This window comes from Myotis myotis, unplaced genomic scaffold (genome assembly GCF_014108235.1).
Source record: "Myotis myotis isolate mMyoMyo1 unplaced genomic scaffold, mMyoMyo1.p scaffold_m19_p_24, whole genome shotgun sequence".
Taxonomy (NCBI): domain Eukaryota; kingdom Metazoa; phylum Chordata; class Mammalia; order Chiroptera; family Vespertilionidae; genus Myotis; species Myotis myotis.
The window spans coordinates 5,183,938-5,205,952 of NW_023416329.1; the positions used below are offsets into that span (position 1 = coordinate 5,183,938).

Here is a 22,015-nt window from a genome sequence, read left to right on the forward strand (position 1 = left end):
GTGCACCAAGAGTGTCTACCTCAGATAATTGGGGAGGCTGAGCCACTGGGCCCTATAGGACACCTAGCACAGAAAGCCACTCTATCGACACAGCGAAGCATAAAAAAATGAGAAGACAAAGAAACAGATCACAAATGACAGAAATGGAGGAAAGCAAACTACTGGATATAGAGTTCAAAACCACACTTTTCAGGTTTTTCAAGAATTTTCTAGAAACCACCGATAAACTTAATGAGACCCTCAAGAAATCTAATGAGACCCTCGAGGTTGTGATAAAGGACCAACTAGAAATTAAGCATACACTGACTGAAATAAAGAATATTATACAGACTCCCAACAGCAGATGAGAGGAACGCAAGAATCAAGTCAAAGATTTGAAATATGAAGAAGCAAAAAACACCCAACCGGAAAAGCAAAATGAAAAAAGAATCCAAAAATATCAAGATAGTGTAAGGAGCCTCTGGGACAGCTTCAAGCGTACCAACATCAGAATTATAGGGGTGCCAGAAGAAGAGAGAGAGCAAGATATTGAAAACCTATTCGAAGAAATAATGACAGAAAACTTCCCCTACCTGGTGAAAGAGACTTACAAGTCCAGGAAGCACAGAGAACCCCAAACAAAAGGAATCCAAAGAGGACTACACCAAGACACATCATAATTAAAATGCCAAGGGCAAAAGACAAAGAGAGAATCTTAAAAGCAGCAAGAGAAAGACAGTCAGTTACCTACAAGGGAGTACCCACACGACTGTCAGCGGATTTCTCAACAGAAACTTTGCAGGCCAGAAGGGAATGGCAAGAAATATTCAAAGTGATGAATACCAAGAATCTACAACCAAGATTACTTTATCCAGCAAAGCTATCATTCAGAATTGAAGGTCAGATAAAGAGCTTCACAGATAAGAAAAAGCTAAAGGAGTTCATTACCACCAAACCAGTATTATATGAAATGCTGAAAGGTATCCTTTAAGAAGAGGAAGAAAAAGGTAAAGATACAAATTATGAACATCAAATACACATCTATCAACAAGTAAATCTAAAAATCAAGTGAATAAAAAATCTGATGAACAGAGTAAACTGGTGAATATAATAGAATCAGGGGCATAGAAAGGGAGTGGACTGACTATTCTTGGGGGGGAAAGGGGTGTGGGGGATGCGGGAAGAGACTGAACAAAAATCGTGCACCTATGGTTGAGGACAGTGGAGGGGGGGTGAGGGCGGAGGGGGGGTGGGAAACGGGTGGAGGGGAGCTATGGGGGGAAAAAGAGGAACAACAGTAATAATCTGAATAAAGATTTAATTAAAAAAAAAATTAAAACAGCCCTTGCCGGTTTGGCTCAGTGGATAGAGCACCGGCTCATGGACTAAGGGTCCCAGGTTCGATTCTGGTTAAGGGCACGGTTGAGAGCACATACTTCAATTACAGGCTGGATCCCAGCCCTGGTCGGGACATGTGTGGGAAGCAACGAATTGATGTGTCACTCTCACATCAATGTTCCACTCTCTAAAAATTAATGGTCCAGCTGGTGTGGCTCAGCAGTTGAGCCTCGACCCAGGAACCAAGAGGTTGCCGGTTCGATTCTCATTAGTGGGCGTGCAGGAGGCAGCCAATTGATGATGTTCCTCTCTCATCAATATTTCTATCTCTCTATCCCTCTCCTTTCCTCTCTCTCTAAAAATCAATAAAAACATGTTAAAAAAAATAAATGAGTAATAAAAAAAAAAACAATGGCAGAATATCCTTGGGTGAGGATTAACAAAAATTTTTTTAAAAAACGATGAAACAGAAAAATGCAATTTTGACTTTAACTATTAATGCAGATGCAAAATTTTGTTCTCATTTATATTAAGGATTGCTGGACAAAGCAATTTTTCTCTTTTAGTCCAAAATAAAATAATCGAAAAAAATAATTCATTAAATAAGTCTTTTCCTTCTAATTCTGAATCACACTTCACATTGGTAATCTTTATAAGACTCAAATCTAATTTTATGATAGCAATTAATAGACTATATGTATACAAACTTACATATAACTTGTAAGAAGACAGACATTTATCTAATCATTCCAAATCATGGAAGAAACGGGACATTTTACCTTCAAAATTTTGATGTCTGAAATGCCTTCTAGTTGTACCAAACTCAAATTTATTGACCTTTTAATTCCAGTATAATATACGGGACCTGATTATTGTATCCAATAGGCTTTATTCTATTCTAAATATTTAAACGATGTGTTTAAAGACATAATGGTAAAACCAAAGACCAATTGCCAACATCTCTTTTACGTATCAATTGTTAATTTCAAAATATTCCAGGGGATGCTTTTCCTTCTCCTTTCAGTCAGAGCCAGAACTAAGAATCCTGGATGCCTGCATTAACCACAAACCAGTATGCAAGGAGAACTATTTATCACGTCTCATAATAAACATCAGAAATGATACTGAGGAAAGGCAGGCAAGACAAAACTGCAATACTATAAGAATTAACTTTATGCCGAACCAGTTTGGCTCAGTGGATAGAGCGTCGGCCTGCAGACTGAAGGGTCCCGGGTTCAATTCCGGTCAAGGGCATGTATCTTGGTTGTGGGCACATCCCCACTGTGGGGCGTGCAGGAGGCAGCTGATAGATCTCCCTCATCTATGTTTCTAACTCTCTATCCCTCTCCCTTCTTCTCTGTAAAAAATCAATAAAATATATTAAAAAAAAAAAAAGAATTAACTTTACAGAAAATGCCTATCATTGCTAGAAAGAGTTTGCTAGAAAAAGGAAAGGTTAAACTTGTAGCTCAACTATTTCTTTAGAAAAAAAACACAAAAACTAAGCAAGAGAAACATAAAGAATTTATTTTCACTTCAGTATCCAAAATTCTCTCTCCTTTTAGGCCTTAGCAATCACTCTATCTAAGAAAGAGGAAATAGCACATATTGATCTCCATTTCCCAGCCTATACATTTATTTACAATCCAGCAATAAGTTTAGAAAAGGTAACAATGTGTCAATGGTTTAAAGCAAACTGGTACTTGTTTTTAGTAAAAAATGAGATTTTAACTACCATTTAACAAGTTACTCACAAATACTATTTTAAAAATTAATGGTAATATTTCAGGCTTAACTAACACAACCATTTCTTGTTCTCCTAGTAACCAAACAGTATAATTTTAAATAGAATAGATGGTTTCTGCTCTTTTGGTGAGGAGAAATGCCTGAAAGCTCATTTGGGGAAAACCAGAGGATGTAAATCTTACTGTCAAGTCTCAGCTAAGTAAGAGAATAATTAACATAAAGATCTTTCCCAAAGTGCATGTCTAAAATTTGTTTCTTTTAATTTTCTTTTTATAAATATAATGTACCATTTAGATTTGGTCCAGAGAATGTTAATGTGATATAAATAATTAAATAACAACATATGCAACTTAACATGTTAACTTTTACTGCAGAGATTTACATTTCAGTAGACAGGGCACAGAACTGAAGTGTTCTCCCCATTAACACAGTTATTTTAAATCAGGACAAAAAGTTGGGAACCACAAGTCTGGTTTTGGTCTATCAAGTGATTTGTAATAGCTTATATGTATTTAAATATATATATTCAAAGGCATATAAAAATATGAAAACGATCTCTCCTGAAACATGAGGGGAAGAGAAGTTTAAGTGATTTATGTCTAAAGGCTATATACTGTCAATTATGAACTAAATATTGAATTCAAAAAGCATTTAATTATGTGGAATCTAAAGAACAATATAAAAGAACAAACAAAACAAAACAGACTCATAGATACAGAGAACAGACTGATGGTTGCCAATCGGGAGTAGGTTTGGGGAACTGGGTGAAAAAGGTGAAGGGATTAACAAGTACAACTTGGTAGTTACAAAATAGTCACGGTAATGTAAAGTACAGCACAGGGAATATAGACAATAATACTGTAATAACTATGTATGGGCCAAGTGGGTACTGGAAATAAAATACTGGGGGAGAGGGCAATACTTTGTAAAGTATATGACTGTCTAATAACAATGTTGTACACTAGAAACGAAATCAAAATAATACTGAATGTAATCTGTAATTAAAAAATAAAAAATAGTCCTGGCTGGTATGACTAGTTGGTTAGAGTGCTGGCCAACACACAGAAGGGTCTCAGGTTTGATTCCTGGTCAAGGGCACGTACTTGGATTGCTGCTTCGATCCCTGCCCCAGTTGGGGTCTATGCAGGAGGCAACCAATTAATGTGTCTCTCTCACATCAATGTTTCTCTCTCTATCTCCTCCCTCCCTCTCTCCCTTCCACTCTCTCTAAAAATCAATTTTAAAAAAATGCCCTTGGGTGAGAATTAACAAAAATAATAAAATTTAAAAATTAAAACAATAAAAAATAAATAAAATAAAACCACATCTAATTAAGCACCATGTTAAACTTGGGGACACCAAGAACATCTCCATGGAAGAACATAAATTACAAACGCATGTGCTAAATATGATTTGCGTGCTACAGAGGGATTAGATTTGGCTGGGAGAGGTAGAGAAGATTTTGCAGGGGAAGTAAAAACTAGAGCATAGAGGTAGTGAAATTTTACTAGGTAAGGAAAAAAGCAAGGAGGGAAAGAAAAAAGAGTAATCATGACACATAAGCAAGCAAATACAGGCATACCTTGTTTTATTGAGTTTTGCTTTATTGAACTTTACAGATAACTTGTTTTTTATAGATTGAAGGTTTGTGGAAATCCTGTGTCCAGCAAGTCTATTGGCACCATTTTCCCAATAGACTCATATAATGGTTAGCATTTTTTAGCAATAAGTATTTTATAAATAAGGTATGTACATTATTTTCTTAGACATACTACTATTGCACATTTAATAGACTACAATATAGTGTAAACATAACTTTTATATGCACTAGAAATCCAAAAAGTTCATGTGACTCACTTTATTGTAATACTCACTTTATTGCGATACTAGAGGCCCTTTAGCAGTCTGAGAGCCCTCAGGGGATGTTCCGACAGATGGCTTACAGATGGTTTTAGCCCACGGAGCGGGGCTTAAGCTGTCTGTCAGAAATCCATAGCGCTGCCACGGAGGCAGGAGAGGCTCCTGCTGCTGCACTTGCCAGCCATCAGCCCAGCTTGTGGCTGAGCAGCACGCCCCCATGTGAGAGTGCACTGACCACCAGGGGGCAGCTCCTGCATTGAACGTCTGCCCCATGGTGGTCAATGCGCGTCATAGCAACCGGTTGTTCCACCGTTAGATCGATTTGCATATTAACCTCTTATTATATAGGGTTTGTTTTATTGCAGTGGTCTATAACCAAACGTAGTATCTCCAAGGTATGCCCAAAACTTCCAATATAAACAACCAGTTGAGTTTTACAATATATTTATCCTTCCCAATAGAAAAACTTATTTTAGACACAATGCATTAATGAGGTAAAATTAAAGTTACATAAAATTGGAAATATCATAGTGAAATGCTAACAAATACAGCACATTCAATGGATCTCAACTGAAGGTGGCAGCATGGCGCACAGGCATCTGGACATATTTGTGTTTTGGGTTGTTGTATTTTGTGTCCCAAGGACTATACTTATAGTTTTTGGGGTACCCCAATGACAGAATGAAATGTGTGAGACCATCCTATACATTCAGAAACTGTTTCACCCAAAATGTCCCCAGGGCCTCTGTGGAGCAACAGTGTTCAGCATCCAGGCAGAAAGGGGGCTAGCCCTAGGAGTAAAAGACAAAGGCAAATGCAAACCACTGCTGTGGGAAATATGGGGAGAAAATCATGAAGACTAACCAACAACCTCTTGTGAAGGTTTGAAAATATGTTTGTAAATTCTTTGACAAATCCTTCTTTAAAGAAGTAGAGTTTAATTACCATCTCCTTGAGTGTGGGCTGGATTTAGCAACTAATTTCTACTGAATAGAAAAGTAGCAGAAGTGGTATTAGGTGCCTTTAAAAAACTAAGTCATAAAAGGCACTGACACTTCCTTGCACTCTCCCTTGAGTAGCTTATTCTGGGGAAGTTAGCAACCATGTCATGGGGACACCCAATCAGCTTATGGATAGGCAGCCCCATAAGGCATTAAATTTTAAAGCAATTTGTTACATAGCAATAAACAATTACTAGTAAAAAACTCCAGACAAAATAGAATATTACCAGATTATTTCTTCTATTTTTAAAAGTTAAGAAAATACCATGGCTCATTTGTTATGCAACATGCCACTTTGGAGTGGGGGAGAAATGAGTGAGGAGTAAGCCATTTGGAAGATAAAATGTTCTAAATCCATTAGTATGTTTTGAAATAATAACTACTGGGTTGTTGTTGTTTTTTTAAGTTAGAGACAATTTAAAGAAAAAGATAAATAGAAGTATGAGTAAGCAAACTTCAACAGTGTAAACTGAAGCTCAGAAATTGAATGCTGCATTTTTAATGTCCTTTTGTAGCATTCTCCTTAGCCTCTAACCTTTTCTAGCAAAAGCATCATACTCTTTGGCAAAAACTATTTCCCATCTTTCTCTTCTGCCTCTTTGACTTTGGCCATTAGAGTTTAATTGTGAGTCACAAGAAAGCTACTAGGAAAGACGTTATTTCTACTAACCTGGGTGCAAATATTTGGCAGACAGAGTGCAATTTTCACCATATCGGGCAAAATGGACTGATATAAATGTTGGGCTTCTGCTTCTTCAAGTACCTGAAAACCAATGAAATATGTTATCAGTGATGTTTGTTAAGAACTTAAATTATATACCTGCTTTTCATAGGATCTCACAATAAGGCACATTATTAGTACCATCAAATGCACAAAGGTGAACTTATAAATTCATTTTCAAAATGTATGTAATTCACCATAATGCCCTCTGAAAACTAATATCCCAAATATCAAATATCTCTCATATCAAAATTCACAATCAAATAAAACACAAATAAAAAAACAGTACATTCTGCCCCTGCTTACGTCAATAAGAAACTGATTGACCCTCAAGAACTCTCGCAGAAATCCTCAAGGACCCATCTAGCTTCAATAGTAGAGAATTTAAAACCATCATAAAAGTCACACTCATTATTTCAGAGCATATTATATGTGTCAAATCTAACCTATTAGATAGTAAACAGTGAAGTTTCTGATGACCTTAGAATTTTCCTTTTTCAGGTACCCTTGGGAAGTTAAAACCATAATTTCCATATCATAATTTAAAGTACAACAAAGAGGACAATCATGGCCTATTGTTATCTTTTATAATTTGCCATCTCTAATAACTTTTAGAAATTACTTTTAGGCCTTTTGACACAATTTCACTCTAAATACCAGGATACTTCTTTAAAAGTGCTGAAGATAACAACACCTTTAATTTGGAGATATAGTCAAGATTAAAGTAAATTATATATCTACTTGAAATGACACTTGAACTAGAAGCCACCTTTATTATCCAGTCTGATCCTGTCATTATTACAAAGAAAACTGAGGGGAATGAAATCACCTGATCATCCTAGATTGTGAAGATCAATTAAGCAACTAGTCAGAACTAGTGTTTTTGCCTGTATTCAACAGCTCTCCCCACTTCCCTGTGGGACCAATGTTTGGGATTGATGAGATCATAAATATCTATGAATTTTCTCAGCTATCAAAATATAGATGTTCACAAATATCTATAGATTTCCTTTGCTATGAGCTGAAATTAAAAATATCCATTCATCTAGACAGGGTTTGTGTGTAAATAGAAAAAGTAACAAAGATCATTTATATTCACTCTGGTTTTACAAGGAGTTTCTAACATTAAGAAATGTCCTTATACCAAGACCCTAAAATTTAACCTAAGCTTACCCCCTCTTTAAATTAGGATAATGAGAAAACTGAAATTCCAAATGAACAGAAAGATATTTGCAATTCAGGGATATTTTAGCTAATTAAGGGGAATATGCAAATTGACCATCATGCTGTAGTGGTCAAGATGGCTGCGCCCACAGCAGTGGCAGGGATTCCATAACACAAGATGGCTGCACCCACAGTGGAGGCTGAGCTCCTGTAACAAGCCTTAATGAGCAATCAGCAGGGACCTGAGGCTGCATGGCGCTAGGCCGGGGCAGGGGACCTGAGGCTGCACCCCCTGCCCGGCAGGGCTTGACAGGGAACCTTATGCCGCGTCGCCTGCCTGGCAGGGCTTGACAGAGACCTCAGGCAATGTCCCCCGCCCGGCAGGGCATAACAGGGGACCTCAGGCCACGTCCCCCCCCCCCCAGCGGAGCTTGACGGGGGACCTCAGGCCGTACTCCCCTGCCCCCCAGCGCCGGGTTGGAGGACCTGAGGCCGCGCCCCCTGCCAGGCTGGGGGACCTGAGGCTGTGCACCCCACCATGCCAGACTTGACGGGGACCTGAGGCCACGCCCCTCGCCTGCAGGGCTTGACAGGGAACCTCAAGGTGCGCCCCCCGCCTGGGGGACCTCAGGCCGCACACCCTGCCCCGGGCCGGGGGACCTGAGGCTGTGCCCCCCACCCGGAAGGGCTTGACAGGGACCTCAAGGTGTGTCCCCTTCCCTGGCCCGGGGACCTGAGGCTGCACCCCCCTCCTGGTGGGGCTTGAAGGGGACCTCAGGCCATGCCCCCCACCTGGCAGGGCTTGACGGGGAACCTCAGGGCATACCCCCCGCCCCAGTGCCAGCCAGAGGACCTGAGGCCGTGCCCACCAGGCCTGGGAACCTGAGGCTGCACCACCCACCATGCCAGGCTTGATGGGGAAACTGAGGCCATGCCCCTCACCCATAGGGCTTGACAGGAAACCTCAAGGTGCGCCCCCCACCTGGGGGACCTCAGGCCGCGCAACCCGCCCCGGGCCGGGGGACCTAAGGCTGTGCCCACCGCCTGGCGGGGCTTGACAGGGGACCTCAGGCCACGCCCTCCCATCCCAGTGCCAGGCCAGGCGACATGAGGCCATGTCCCCCGCCCGGTGGGGCTTGACGGGGGTGGAGCGGGCCGGGTCTGGATCTAGCCCAATGGGGGTGGGCTCGCCGGGTCTGGGTCTCACACGATTTTGAGGTGCACGTGGGTGGGCGGGGACTTGACTCGGGTTCCTGTGGCGCGCCCCAGACTTAGACAGGAGGAAGATTTTTATATACATTTTACTAATTTTCTTTCATCTCCAACACTTCTATTATAGAGAAAGGGCAAATAACAACATTAAAATATTTCCTCTAATTAATTCCCTTTTAATGTGCACGAATTTCGTGCACCGGTCACTAGTATAGATATATCAATTAATCACAGATATACAGAAAACTAAGCAAGTGAACAATACAAGAAAATTATTAATTCTGGAGAAAACAAAAAGTTGTAGAAGAGTGGAAATGCAATCATATCTTAAATAGTGTTTTTACCATCCTACTAAAAAAATAGACTATTAATTTAACTACAGTGGGAAAATATAAATAAGCCTTGTGTTATTGGTGATGGGGAAAGTGAATGATAGCTAAATCCTAATCTATAACGGGAAGTTAATAGATGTTAAAAAAATAGCTTGCCCTGACTGGTGTTTTCCAATGGTTAGAGCGTTGGCCTGCACACCGAAGGGTTTCAGGTTGTATTCTCAGTCAAGGACATGCAGGTTCAATCCCAGGCCTCCAGTCTGGGCACATGAGGCTCCCCCAATTCCTTCCTTTTTTCCTTCCTGATGTTTCAAGATTCCATCTTTTATCATTTCCTTTCTGTTTCAAGAAATCCCTTTAAACATTATTTTAGGAGATTCTAATGATAAATTCCCTTCCTTTCCCTACATCTGAGAATGTCATGAAGAAAGTTTCACTGGACACTCTCCCTCCAGGGAGCACACCCATGCCATCCCCTTCTCCCTCTCCTTCCCCCACAGGCACATATCCCCTAGCCTCTAAGGGGACCCCATGAGACTTGCAACCAGGGGAGCAATGGGCAGCAGCAGCTTGTCCCAGGCTAACCCCCTGAACCTGTTCCAAGGCCCTTTTCCCTGACTTCCCAGTGAACCAAAGGAGAACAGCCTAGGCTCTCCAGTTGCTTCTTCTATGCCCTTCCTTATTTCACTTTCCTAAGTATATTTTTTTCCTGTGGTCAATAAATACTTGTATTTTTCACACTCTGTCTCGATTGAAATCTTTCCCTCAAGAAGACAAGAACTGAGGTCTCCCTGTCTCACCAGTAACACCTCTTTGGTGCTGCGACTCGGATTGCACCAACCAAAGTCTGTAAAGTGGATTTGGAGCTGATGAATGTCTTGTGCTTTCTGGAGGTTGTTTCTTGAAAGCACATATCTCCTAAACTCCAGGGGATCCCATGAAATGTGCAACCAAGAGAGCAGTGGGCAGTGGCAGCTTCTCTCGGGCTAACCCCCGAACCTGTCTCCCATGCCCTCCCAACCTTTATTGACTCCTCCTGTTGCTTCTTCTGTTTCCTTCCTTATTTCACTGTCCTAAGTATATTTTTGCTGCAGTCAATAAATTTTTTACCAAAAAAAAAAAAAGAAGGAAAGAAAAAAAAGAAAGTTTCCCTGAATATAAAATTCTAGGCTGGAAAAAAAAAACTAAGATGGCGGCATAGATAAACATCAGGAAATTGCTGCCTCCCACAACAATTGAAAACTACATCAAAAACACAAAACGGACATCATCCAGAACTACAGGAAGGCTGGCTGAGTGTAAATTCTACAACTAGAAGGAAAGAAAAGCACACTGAGAGCCAGAGGAGCTGTGGAAGTAAAGTGCAGAGGTAGGGGGCTCGTGCGCGCGGAAAAGGGCTGGCACCTGAGGACGCGGCTGTCTTTTTGAATCCGGAGAGAGTCACAAGCTCCCGACGGCTCTGAACTCCGGTTCCGGGAAGTCTCCGGGGACCCAGGACTCATACGGGGAGAAACTGGACTGTTTGGCAGCGGGCAAACTTGAAGGCGGCTTTCCCTCAAAGGTGCTTGCAGCCGTTACCGGGACACTGAGACTTGGGACTCCTTAGGGCAGGGCTGAGGCTCTGCCATAGCTGCTTGCTCCGCCCTTTGATTCCTTGAGCCCCCGCCCCACCCAGGCTGCGGCAGAGGCTTTTGCATATGAATGCCCCGGCCCTTTGTAACCTGTAATTACCTAACTGCAGCCTGGCCAGACAGACCCAGAACTTCCAAGAGAAGGCCCAAGGGCCCACAGCAGCTTGCATTGCTTCACAGCTGAGCCTTATCAGGGCCAAAAAAAGGAAGGGGAATCTGCAGTTCTCTTCATAGTTCCTGCTGTGTAACCTCAGGCAGAGGCTAAATTAGCACCTCCTTAGATCCAAGAGCCACTGTACCCAGTGGTCAGAGGGGGACCATCCAGATCACAACTCCTCAGATCCATAAGGGACACACTCAGGGTGCAGTCTCAGTGAGCACCAAAGCCCCACTGAAGCAAGTCTTGCCCCAGAAGGGTGTCTCCAGCACAGAAGTTCTCCCACTGCAGACACAGCTGATTCTCACTGCCAATTGGCCTGGAGGTCAATTCCTCCCAGTGATCCTACAACAACCAAGGCATAGCTACCTCAGGTAAGTAGGGAGGCTGAGCCACTGGGCCCTACAGGACACCTAGCACACAAAGCCACTCTATCAACACAGGGAAGCAGCCAAAATGCGGAGACAAAAAAACAGGTCACAAATGGCAGAAATGGAGGAAAGCAAACGACTGGATATAGAGTTCAAGGCCACGTTTATAAGGTTTTTCAAGAATTTTATGGAAACCGCCGATAAATTTAATGAGTCCCTCAATAAGTATAGTGAGACCCTGGAGGACATGAAAAAGGGCCAACTAGAAATTAAGCATACACTGACTGAAATAAAGAATAATATACAGAGATCCAACAGCAGACAAGAGGATCCCAAGAATCAAGTCAAAGATTTGAAATACAAAGAAACAAAAAATACCCAACCGAAAAAGAAAAAAGAAAAGAGATTCCAAAAATATGAAGATAGTGTAAGGAGCCTCTGGGACAACTTCTAGAGTCCCAACATCAGAATTATAGGGATACCAGAAGAAGAGAGAGGGCAAGATATTGAAAACCTATTTGAAGAAATAATGACAGAAAACTTCCCCTACCTGGTGAAAGAAATAGACTTACAAGTCCAGGAAGCGCAGAGAACCCCAAACAAAAGGAACCCAAAGAGGACCACACCAAGACACATCATAATTAAAATGCCAAGGGCAAAAGACAAAGAGAGAATCTTAAAAGCAGCAAGAGAAAGACAGTCAGTTACCTACAAGGGAGTACCCACACGACTGTCAGCTGATTTCTCAACAGAAACCATGCAGGCCAGAAGAGAGTGGCAAGAAATATTCAAAGTGATGAATAGCATGAACCTGCAACCAAGATTACTTTATCCAGCAAAGCTATCATTCAGAATAGAAGGTCAGAGAAAGAGCTTCATGGATAAGAAAAAGCTAAAAGAGTTCATCACCACCAAACCAGTATTATATGAAATGCTGAAAGGTATTCTTTAAGAAGAGGAAGAAGAAGAAAAAGGAACTCTTACCATTTGCCACAGCATGGATGGAACTGGAGAGCGGATAAATACCACATGATCTCACTCATTTGTGGAATATAATGAACAACATAAACTGATGAACAAGGACTGATCCAGAGAAGGAGAGGCATTGATTGGACTGTCGGGCTTTGGGGGGAGGGGAGGGGAGGGTGGGGGTAAGGGGGAAAGATCAACCAAAGGACTTACATGCAGGCATATAGGCCTAACCAATGGACACGGACAATGGGGGAGGGGGGGGTGAGGGCATGAGTGGGGGGGGGGGGTAGAGGGTAACGTGGGGACAAGGACACATATGTAATATCTTAATCAATAAAAAATATATTAAAAAAAAATTCTAGGCTGGCAATTTTTCTCTTTCTGGCCTACATGTATTCTGATGATAAATCCACTGTCATTTATATTGCTTTTCCCTAAAAGCAATGTCATTTATCTCTGAATGCTTTTATTTCCTTGCCTTTAGTTTTAAGAAGTTTGGGTATGATGTGTCTTGGCATAGATTGCTTTGTGTTTATACTGTTTGGGGTTTGTTAAACTTCTTGAAGCTGCAGGTTTATGTCTTTCATCTAATTTGGGGAAATTTCAGCTATTATTTCTATTTTACAGCTGTTTTTTCTTTGAGGGTGTTTTTTTTTTCCAGCTCTGCCCTCTTTCTCCTCTCCTTCCAGTATTAAATGACATAAACGTTAGATCTTTTGTTATAGTCCCATATGTCCCTAAACTGTTCTCTTTTTTTAGTCTATTTTCTTTCTGCTATTCAGACTGAGTAATTCTGTTCTTTTTCAAGCTCACTGATTTCTTTCTTCTGTCATCCCATTTCCATTGCATTTTTCAAAAGTTTCAGTTATTATGTTTTCCAGTTCTAAGATTTCTATTTGGTTCTTCTTTATAACTTCTATTGCTTTGCTGGGATAATTTTTTCATTTGTTTCAAGCAGCTCTATAATTAGTCATTGAAGCCTTTCTGTGATGGCTGCTTCAAAACTTTGTCAAATTATGCTAACACTAGAGGCCCAGTGCATGAAATTCATGCACAGGTAGGGTCCCTATGCCTTGCCAGCCATCAGGTCCGATCAGGGGCTGCCAGCTGGGGCCTTCCTTCGTTCTGCGCCGCCCTTGGTGGTCAGCCCACATCATAGCAAGCAATTGAACTCCTGGTCTCCCAGTTGAACTCCAGAGGGACACTATGCATATTAGCCGTTTATATATATTGATCTGTGTTTTCTCAGGGAGGGTGTTGTCTTTTTTCATTTCAGTTGAAATTTTCCTGGTTCTTTGTGATGAGTGATTTTTTTTTATTGAAATCTGGACATTTTGGGTATTAGGTTATGAGTTGCTGGATCTTATTTAAATCTTGTTTTAGGAGGACTTCTGTGACAGGGGAAGGGATAGCCACCTCAGTGGCTTACTGCCAGTTGGGAGTAGAAACTCAGGTTCTCTACTCAACCTTTATTGACTCCTACAGCAAGGAGGAAGAGAGGCATCTTCTTGTTTGTTTGTTAATCCTTACCCAAGGATATTTTTTTCCATTGATTTTTTTTTTAGAGTGAAAGGAGGGAGGGAGGGAGAGAAAAAGAGAGAGAGAGAAGAGACATTGATTGGTTGCCTCCTGCACATGCTCCGACCAGGGCCAGGGCTCAAACCTACAACCCAGGTATGTGCTCTTGATCAGGAATTGAACTGGCAACCCTTCGGTTCTTGGGCTGATGCTCTAGCCACTTAGCCACACCGGCCCAGGCAGGGGAGAGGCATCTTTATACCACTGGTTAGGGTGAGAGTTCAGGCTTACCACTAGGCCCCTGCTGATACCACCCTGGTGTTGTATCTTTTCTAGGGCCCCATAGACCCGTGCTAGTCAGTCTTCTCTGCATCTTTCAGTGCCCTATGTTTATACCAGTGCATGAAATTCGTGCACTTGGGGAGGGTCCCTCAGCCTGGCCTGTGCCCTCTCGCAGTCCAGGAGCCCTTAGCGCTGCCACAGAGTGGTGGTGGCTTCTGGCTGAGCGGTGCTCCCCTGTGGGAGTGCACTGACCACCAGGAGGCAGCTCCTGCGTTGAGCATCTGCCCCCTGGTGGTCAGTGCACATCATAGTGACTGGTTGTTTCATCGTCTGGCCAAAATCGGCTATTTGACATCCCCCAAGGGGTCCTGGATTGCAAGAGGGCACAGGCCAGGCTGAGGGACCCCACCGGAGCACGATCGGGGCCGGGCAGGGATGCAGGAGGTTGGCCAGCCAGGGAGGGACCGCAGGAGGGCTCCAGAACATGTCTGGCCCATATCGTTGAGTCCCAATCAGCTGGACACCAGCAGCAAGCTAACCTACTGGTCAGAGCGTCTGCCCCCTGATGGTCAGGGCATGTCATAGCGACTAGTCAACCGATTGACTGTCTGCCCCTAGTGGTCAGTGCACATCATAGTGAGCAGTTGAGAGCCTTAGCATATCATTAGCATATTATGCTTTGATTGGTTGAACAGCCGATTGAAAGACCGGGCACTTAGCATATTCGGCTTTTATTATAGAGGATACTGCCCAGGGTTTTAGCTATATTTTGCAAGATGCATAGGAAAGGGTGTCTATCCAAACATTTTTAACCCAAAGACATTTAACCTTAAAATGTCTAACAATTGGCAGACAACATTTTCTCCTTTGGGTGCCTTTTAAAATTGACATATGAGTAGCTGCTGCCATGCTTTACTGACAGTCACAAGCTTTAAAATATCACTTATTTATCTGATAGAGCATTATTGCACTGGACTTCTTCAAAACTGTCAACACTTCAGACCTATGTCTAATGCTGCTTTGGAAACACTAATAAAATAACATGAAAAACATTATTTCATAACATAACCAACCCATGTTTGAAATGAAATGCACAATTTAAGAAAACTAGCATGATCTTATCCCTTCTCATATATCATTTTTATCTTTATGCAAATCTAACTTATACAAATTATTATTTAATAGTTATTAATCTATACAATGCAACCAAGATATAAGTAGTAAAAGGTTTTTAAAATGTAAATCATTTTAACTTCAAGAGTAGCAAAAAACCCTTAAATAATAAACATTTATTTATAATATGTCATATATTGTAATATTACATTGTTTATTTACAATAATGATTATAGTGAAGATAAGCATTTACATTATGGTAAAAGAAAAGCTTCATTAAATTCTCCCATAAGTAAAGCCCTGCTCCCAATTGGATAGTCTGTATAGATAATTATATGTAGTAAGTATTTCTACATATGTATTTATCTTTTTATTCTAGTATTACAAATTGATTATGTATATGTCTCATTCATAAGTAATACAGTAAGTTTCAAAATTGTAATGCTATTTTTGCCCATCTCTTCCCTTTAGACTATAGATCTGTTTGTTCCTTCAATTGGCCAACAAACAAATATTTAAGTATTTATTATGTGCAAGACACTGTGCCAGGAATAAAGATAGAACCAGAAACAGTAACAAACATGAATCACTGACTCATTAATCTCACAGCAGAAAGCCCTATGCTCTTTTGGTGACCCCTCAATACGTCAGCCCTAACCTTGAAGTATAGTGATTACTACAACCTCTCCATAGTGACCGTGGACAGGCTATCTTTCCTTCTTCCTTCAGCAGACAGAAACATGGGCAAACTACTAAAAGACTAATGAAATTTGCCAAGTGTCAAAAAATTATAAATTATTTAAATCGGTAATACACACACGCACACACACACACACATACACACAAAGAGAAGTGATTTTTGCTTACTTCTTTCTTCTTAGAATAGTACTTGATCAATTAAAAATAAATCTGTGAACAGTGCTCTAACATTAAAGACATATAATGACTAAATACAGTGCTCTAACATTAAAGACATATAATGACTAAATACAGTGTCTGGCAAACAGAAAGTACTAAATAAAAAAATGACTACTGAACTTGGCATGAATAAGTGAAATCGTAGCTGATAAAATCAGAAAACTAGTATCATTTTACTAAAGAATATTTCCATTGATCTACTTCTTCAAACAGTTCATAGCAAACAGCTTTTAAAAAGTGACCAATTGCAAATCAATCAATGTAATAAACACCTCAAGTTAATCCATTTTACCTATTGGTCTAACCTAGTTAGATCCTAGTAAAGTTTTAAAAGGTTACTAATCATCTTCTTCAATGAAAATTCTCTGAAAACATTTATTTAAGAGATCTAAAACATTAAATTTTTAAAAATTGATTTTAGAGAGGGAGGAAGGGAGAGAGACAGAGTAACATCAATGTGAGAGAGACATATACATGCCTCGACCTGGGATCAAACCCACAACCTACGTAGGTAGGTAGGTGCCCCAAAAGAAATCCAACCCGAGAGCTTCCGGTGCACAGGATGATGCTCTGACCAACTAAGCCACCTTGGCCAGAGTTAAAACATAAAATTATTAAACAATTTTTCATTATAGCCCTAGCTGGTTTGGCTGAGTGGATAGAGGGTCAGCCTGTGAACTGAAGGGTCCAGGTTCGGTTCCAGTCAGGGGCACATGCCCAGGTTGCAGGCTCAATTCCCAGTAGGAGGTGTACAGTAGGCAGCCGATCAGTGACTCTCTCTCATCATTGATGTTTCTCTCTCTCTCCCTTCCTCTCTGAAATCAATAAAAAATATATATTTAAAATAAAATTAAAAAAGTATCCGAGCTGGTATGACTCAGTAGTTGAGCACTGACCTATGAACCAGGAGGTCACCGTTGGATTTCTGGTCAGGGCATATGCCCAGATTGCAGGTTTGATCCCCGGTGTGGGACATTCAGGAAGCAGCCGATCAATAATTCTCTCTCATCATTGATGCTTCTCTCTCTCCTTCTCCCTTGCTCTCTGAAAGCAATCAACCAATATACATATATATATGTAAACACACACACACACACACACACACACACACACACACACACACACACACAATAGAGGCCCGATGCACGAAATTTGTGAAAGGGCCTTGACCCGGGCCCGGCCCACTGCCGCGGCCTCTGCTGCCTCAGCCACAGCCCCCGCCCAATGTGGCTTTGTCCGAAAGGAAGGGCATCCGGTCTAATTAGCATATTACACTTTTATTATTATAGATAGATAGATAGATAGATAGATAGATAATCATACGTCATCCAAAACCTACACAGAGGAAAAAACTCATAATTCTATGATCTTGAAATAGTAAGTAACCACTTAAGTGCTTGTTATGTTTTCCTTCGTTTACACATATGAAATCACTTCAAATCGTGTTGGTCAAACAATCCTATCTAATAAAAGAGAAACATGGTAATTGGCGTATGACCGCTACCCTTCCCATTGGCTAATAAGGGCGATATGCAAATTAACTGCCAGCCAAGATGGCGGCCGGCGGCCAGGCAGCTTGAAACTAACATGAGGCTTGCTTGCTTCAGTGACGGAGGACTCCAACGTTCCCCGCCTGCCGCTGCAGGCCTCTGAGCTGGCAGTTTGAAACATAGTTACAAAAATAGAAGCTAAACAAAACCCCAGAAATCAGCTTTCAGCTAGCCAGGATCTCAGACCTGGAGTTGATACAGAGTTTCAATTGTAGAACCTAAACAAACCAGATACCTGCTTTCAGGAGCGGAGGCCTAAGAGCTGGAGCCTCAGAGCTAAAGCTGGCTCAGAATAAAACAAAAGAAAAGAAAAAAAGGGGCAGTTGGGAGCTTCAGTCACCCACAGCCTGAAAACAGCCCTCAGCCCCTCACCCAGACTGGCCAGGCACCCCAGTGGGGACCCCCACCCTGAAGGGTGTGTGACCAGCTGCAAACAGCCATCATCCCACATCCAGGCTGACCAGGCACCCCAGTGGGGACCCCCACCCTGATCCGGGACACCCTTCAGGGCAAACCAGCCAGCCCCCACCCGTGCACCAGGCCACTATTCTATATAGTAAAAGGGTAATATGCCTCCCAGCACCGGGATCAGCGGAGCCGCGAGGTCTCCCGGCACGGGGATCAGCATGACAGGGGGCAGCGCTCAAACCCCCTGATCGCCCTGTGGCTCTGTGTGTGACAGGGGGCGAGGCCACAACCTCCCTATCGGCCCTGCTCTGTTCCTGACGGGGAAGGCGCCCCAACCCCCTGATCAGCCCTGCTCTGTGTCTGATAGGGGGGAGCTCCCCAACCTCCTGATCACCCTGCGGCTCTGTGTGTGACAGGGTGCGGCGCCCCAACCCTCCCACCCCACGGGCCCTGCTCTGTGTGTGACGGGGTAGAGCCATAACCTCCCTATCGGCCCTGCCCTGAGTGTGAGAGTGGCGGCGCCCCAACCCCGATTGGCCCTGCTCTGTGGGTGATAGAGGGCGGTGCCCCAACCCCCCCACCCCACGGGCTCTGCTCTGTGTGTGATGGGGTAGAGCCATAACCTCCCCATCGGCCCTGCCCTGAGTGTGACAGTGGTGGCGCCCCAACCCCCTGATCAGCCTGGCTCTGTGGGTGATAAAGGGCGGCGCCCCAACCCCCTGATCCGCCCTGCTCTGTGCGTGACAGGGGGGAGCTCCCCAACCCCCTGATGGGCCCTGCTCTGTGCGTGACAGGGGGGAGCTCCCCAACCCCCTGATGGGCCCTGCTCTGTGCGTGACAGGGGGCAGCGCCCCAACCCCCTGATCGGCCCTGCTCTTTGCGTGACAGGGGGTGGCACCGCAACCTCCCCATCGACCCTGCCTTGAGTGTGACGGGGGCAGTGCCCCAACCCCCCAATCGGCCCTACCCTGAGCGTGACTGAGGGTGGCATCGCAACCTCCCAATCCGCCCTGCTCTGTGCATGACAGGGGGCGGCGCCCCAATTCCCCAATCGGCCCTGCTCTGAGCCCGACAAGGGGCTGCACCTAGGGATTGGGCCTGTCCTCTGCCACCCGGGAGCGGGCCTAAGCCAGCAGGTCGTTATCTCCCGAGGGGTCCCAGACTGTGAGAGGGCACAGGCCGGGCTGAGGGACCACCCTCCCCCCCCCCAGTGCACAAATTTTTGTGCACCGGGCCTCTAGTCCTATCTAATAAAGAGGGAATATGCTAATTGACCCTCACACCATAGCAAAGATGGCAGTCTCCATAGCCAATAAGGAGGGAATATGCTAATTGACTGTCCCACCCTCAAAGATGGTGGCGCCCACAGCCAATAAGGAGGGAATATGCTAATTGACTGCCCCGCCATTAAAGATGGCGGTGCCCACAGCCAATAAGCACCCATATGTTCATAGCAGCACAATTCACCATAGCTAAGATCTGGAAACAGCCTAAGTGCCCATCAGTAGATGAATGGATTAGAAAACTGTGGTACATCTACACAATGGAATACTATGCTGCTGTAAAAAAGAAGGAACTCTTACCATTTGAAATGGCATGGATGGAACTGGAGAGCATTATGCTAAGTGAAATAAGCCGGTCAATGAAGGAAAAACACCACAAGATCTCACTTACTCATGGATAATAAAGACCATTATAAACTTTTGAACAATAATAGATACAGAGGCAGAGCTGCCTCGAACAGACTGTCAAACTACAGTGGGAAAGCCGGGGAGGGTTGAGGGGCGGGAGGAGGGAGGGGGGGGGGTAAGAGATCAACCGAAGGACTTGTATGCATGCATATAAGCATAACCAATGGACATAAGACACTGGGGGGTAGGGGAAGCTGGGGGATTGTTAAGGGCAGAAAAAAATGAGACATATGTAATGCTCTTTGTAATACTTTAAGCAATAAACCAATTAAAAAAATAAAATAAAATAAGGCGGGAATATGCTAATTGACTGTCCTGCCATCAAAGATAGCAGCACCCACAGCCAATAAGGAGGGAATATGCTAATTGACTACCACGCCCTCAAAGATGGTGGTGCCCACAGCCACAAGATGGCGGCACCCAGCCCCCTCAGCCCTGCTGGGACGGTAGGCGTGTGCCAAGGCTGGGCCCACCCCCAGGCGGGCCCAGCCGCTCTGTGTGCCTGCCTCCTGAGGCCCCCAGTCCCCTCAGCCCCCCAGCTGCCCAGGGCTGTTCGAGGCTCAGGTAACCAGGGCCAGCAAAGGCTCAGGTAACCAGGGACAACCAGGGCCGGCTGAAGCTTGCGCTGCCGGCAGTGGCAGCAGCAGAGGTGTGATGGGGAGTCGCCTTCCCCTGATCGCCTGGTTGCCTCCTACCCCTAAGGGCTCCCAGTCTGTGAGAGGGAGCAGGCCGGGCTGAGGGACCCCCACTCCAGTGCATGAATTTTCATGCACCGGTCCTCTAGTTTAATATATATTTTTCATCTAATATGACAACAAAATAATTTTCTACTTTGTTATATAGTCTTCATAAACATCAATAAAAACAAAATGTTTTTTAAAACAAGTTGTGCATTTTCACTATAGGAAATTAACATAAACAACAAAGATCTCTCCCTTTTTCTTCCTCTCTGAAATAAATAAAAATATGCACTTGAAACCTATATTATCCTATTAACCAATGTCACCCCAATAAATTTAATAAAATTGAAAAATATTTAACATTAAAAAAATCACTCATAAAACCACTATTAAGATATCTACTAATAACATTTTGGGATATATCCTTCCACATTACTATTAAAGTCTATATTTTGTTTTCGTTTATGTAATGGATGTTTCCCATGTAAGTAAATATAACTCTATATGACCATTCTTTTTATTTTTTTTAATTTTTCTATATCACCATTTAAAATATACATATATCTTTACTAGAGGCCTGGTGCATGAGGGGGGATGGGGGCCCCTCAGCCTGGCCTGCGCCCTCGCAGTCTGGGAGCCTTTGGGGGATGTCTGACTGCTGCAGAGGAGGGAGAGCCTCCCACCACCACCACTGCACTCGCCAGCCATGAGCCCGGCTTCTGGCTGAGCAGCACTCCCCCAGTGAGAGTGCACTGACTACCAGGGGGCAGATCCTGCGTTAAGCATCTGCCCCCTGGTGGTCAGTGCGCATCATAGCAACCGGTCGTTCTGCCGTTTGGTCAATTTGCATATTGGCCTTTTATTATATAGGGTTGATTTCAGAGAGGAAGGGAGAGGGAAAGAGAGATAGTAACATCAATGATAACAGAGAAACAGTGATCACCTACCTCTTGCACACTCCCTATTGGGGATGGAGCCTGCAACCCAGGCATGTGCCCTTGACCAGAATTGAACCCAGGACCCTTCAGTCCACAAGCCGATGCTCTATCAATAGAGCCAAACCAGCTAGGGCTATATCACCATTTTTAAGAGCTGGGTATTATTCTATTTGAAAACACAATAATTTATTTCCCAAATTAATTGTCTGCAATTTTCCACTATTATAATTACCATTGCAATGAATATCCTTGCACACATATCTTTGTGCATCTGTTGAGTATCTTTAAAAGTGAAAATGTATCAAAAAGCATAGGCTTTTTATTTTTTATTTTTTTGTCCTACCAAGATACAGGACATTATTATCACCTTAGAAGTTCTCTCATGCCCGTTCCCATACAACTCCTGCCCCCACACCTTAGAGACTACCATTGT

The 22,015-nt window shown here is 43.2% G+C and overlaps 1 protein-coding gene across 5 annotated transcripts in view; it reads right to left on the minus strand.

Moving 5' to 3' along the window:
* The window catches only part of PARG (poly(ADP-ribose) glycohydrolase), a 186,767-nt gene that overhangs the window by 88,053 nt on the left and 76,699 nt on the right, over positions 1 to 22,015 (minus strand). For all 5 annotated transcript variants that reach the window (XR_004975221.1, XM_036356035.1, XM_036356033.1 and 2 more), the window contains one exon: positions 6,595 to 6,687. Coding sequence is in view for 4 of the 5 variants with exons in the window: in XM_036356035.1 (XP_036211928.1) it covers positions 6,595 to 6,687 (93 nt within the window). In the remaining variant the exon portion in view is untranslated. The remainder of the gene's footprint in view (positions 1 to 6,594; positions 6,688 to 22,015) is intronic.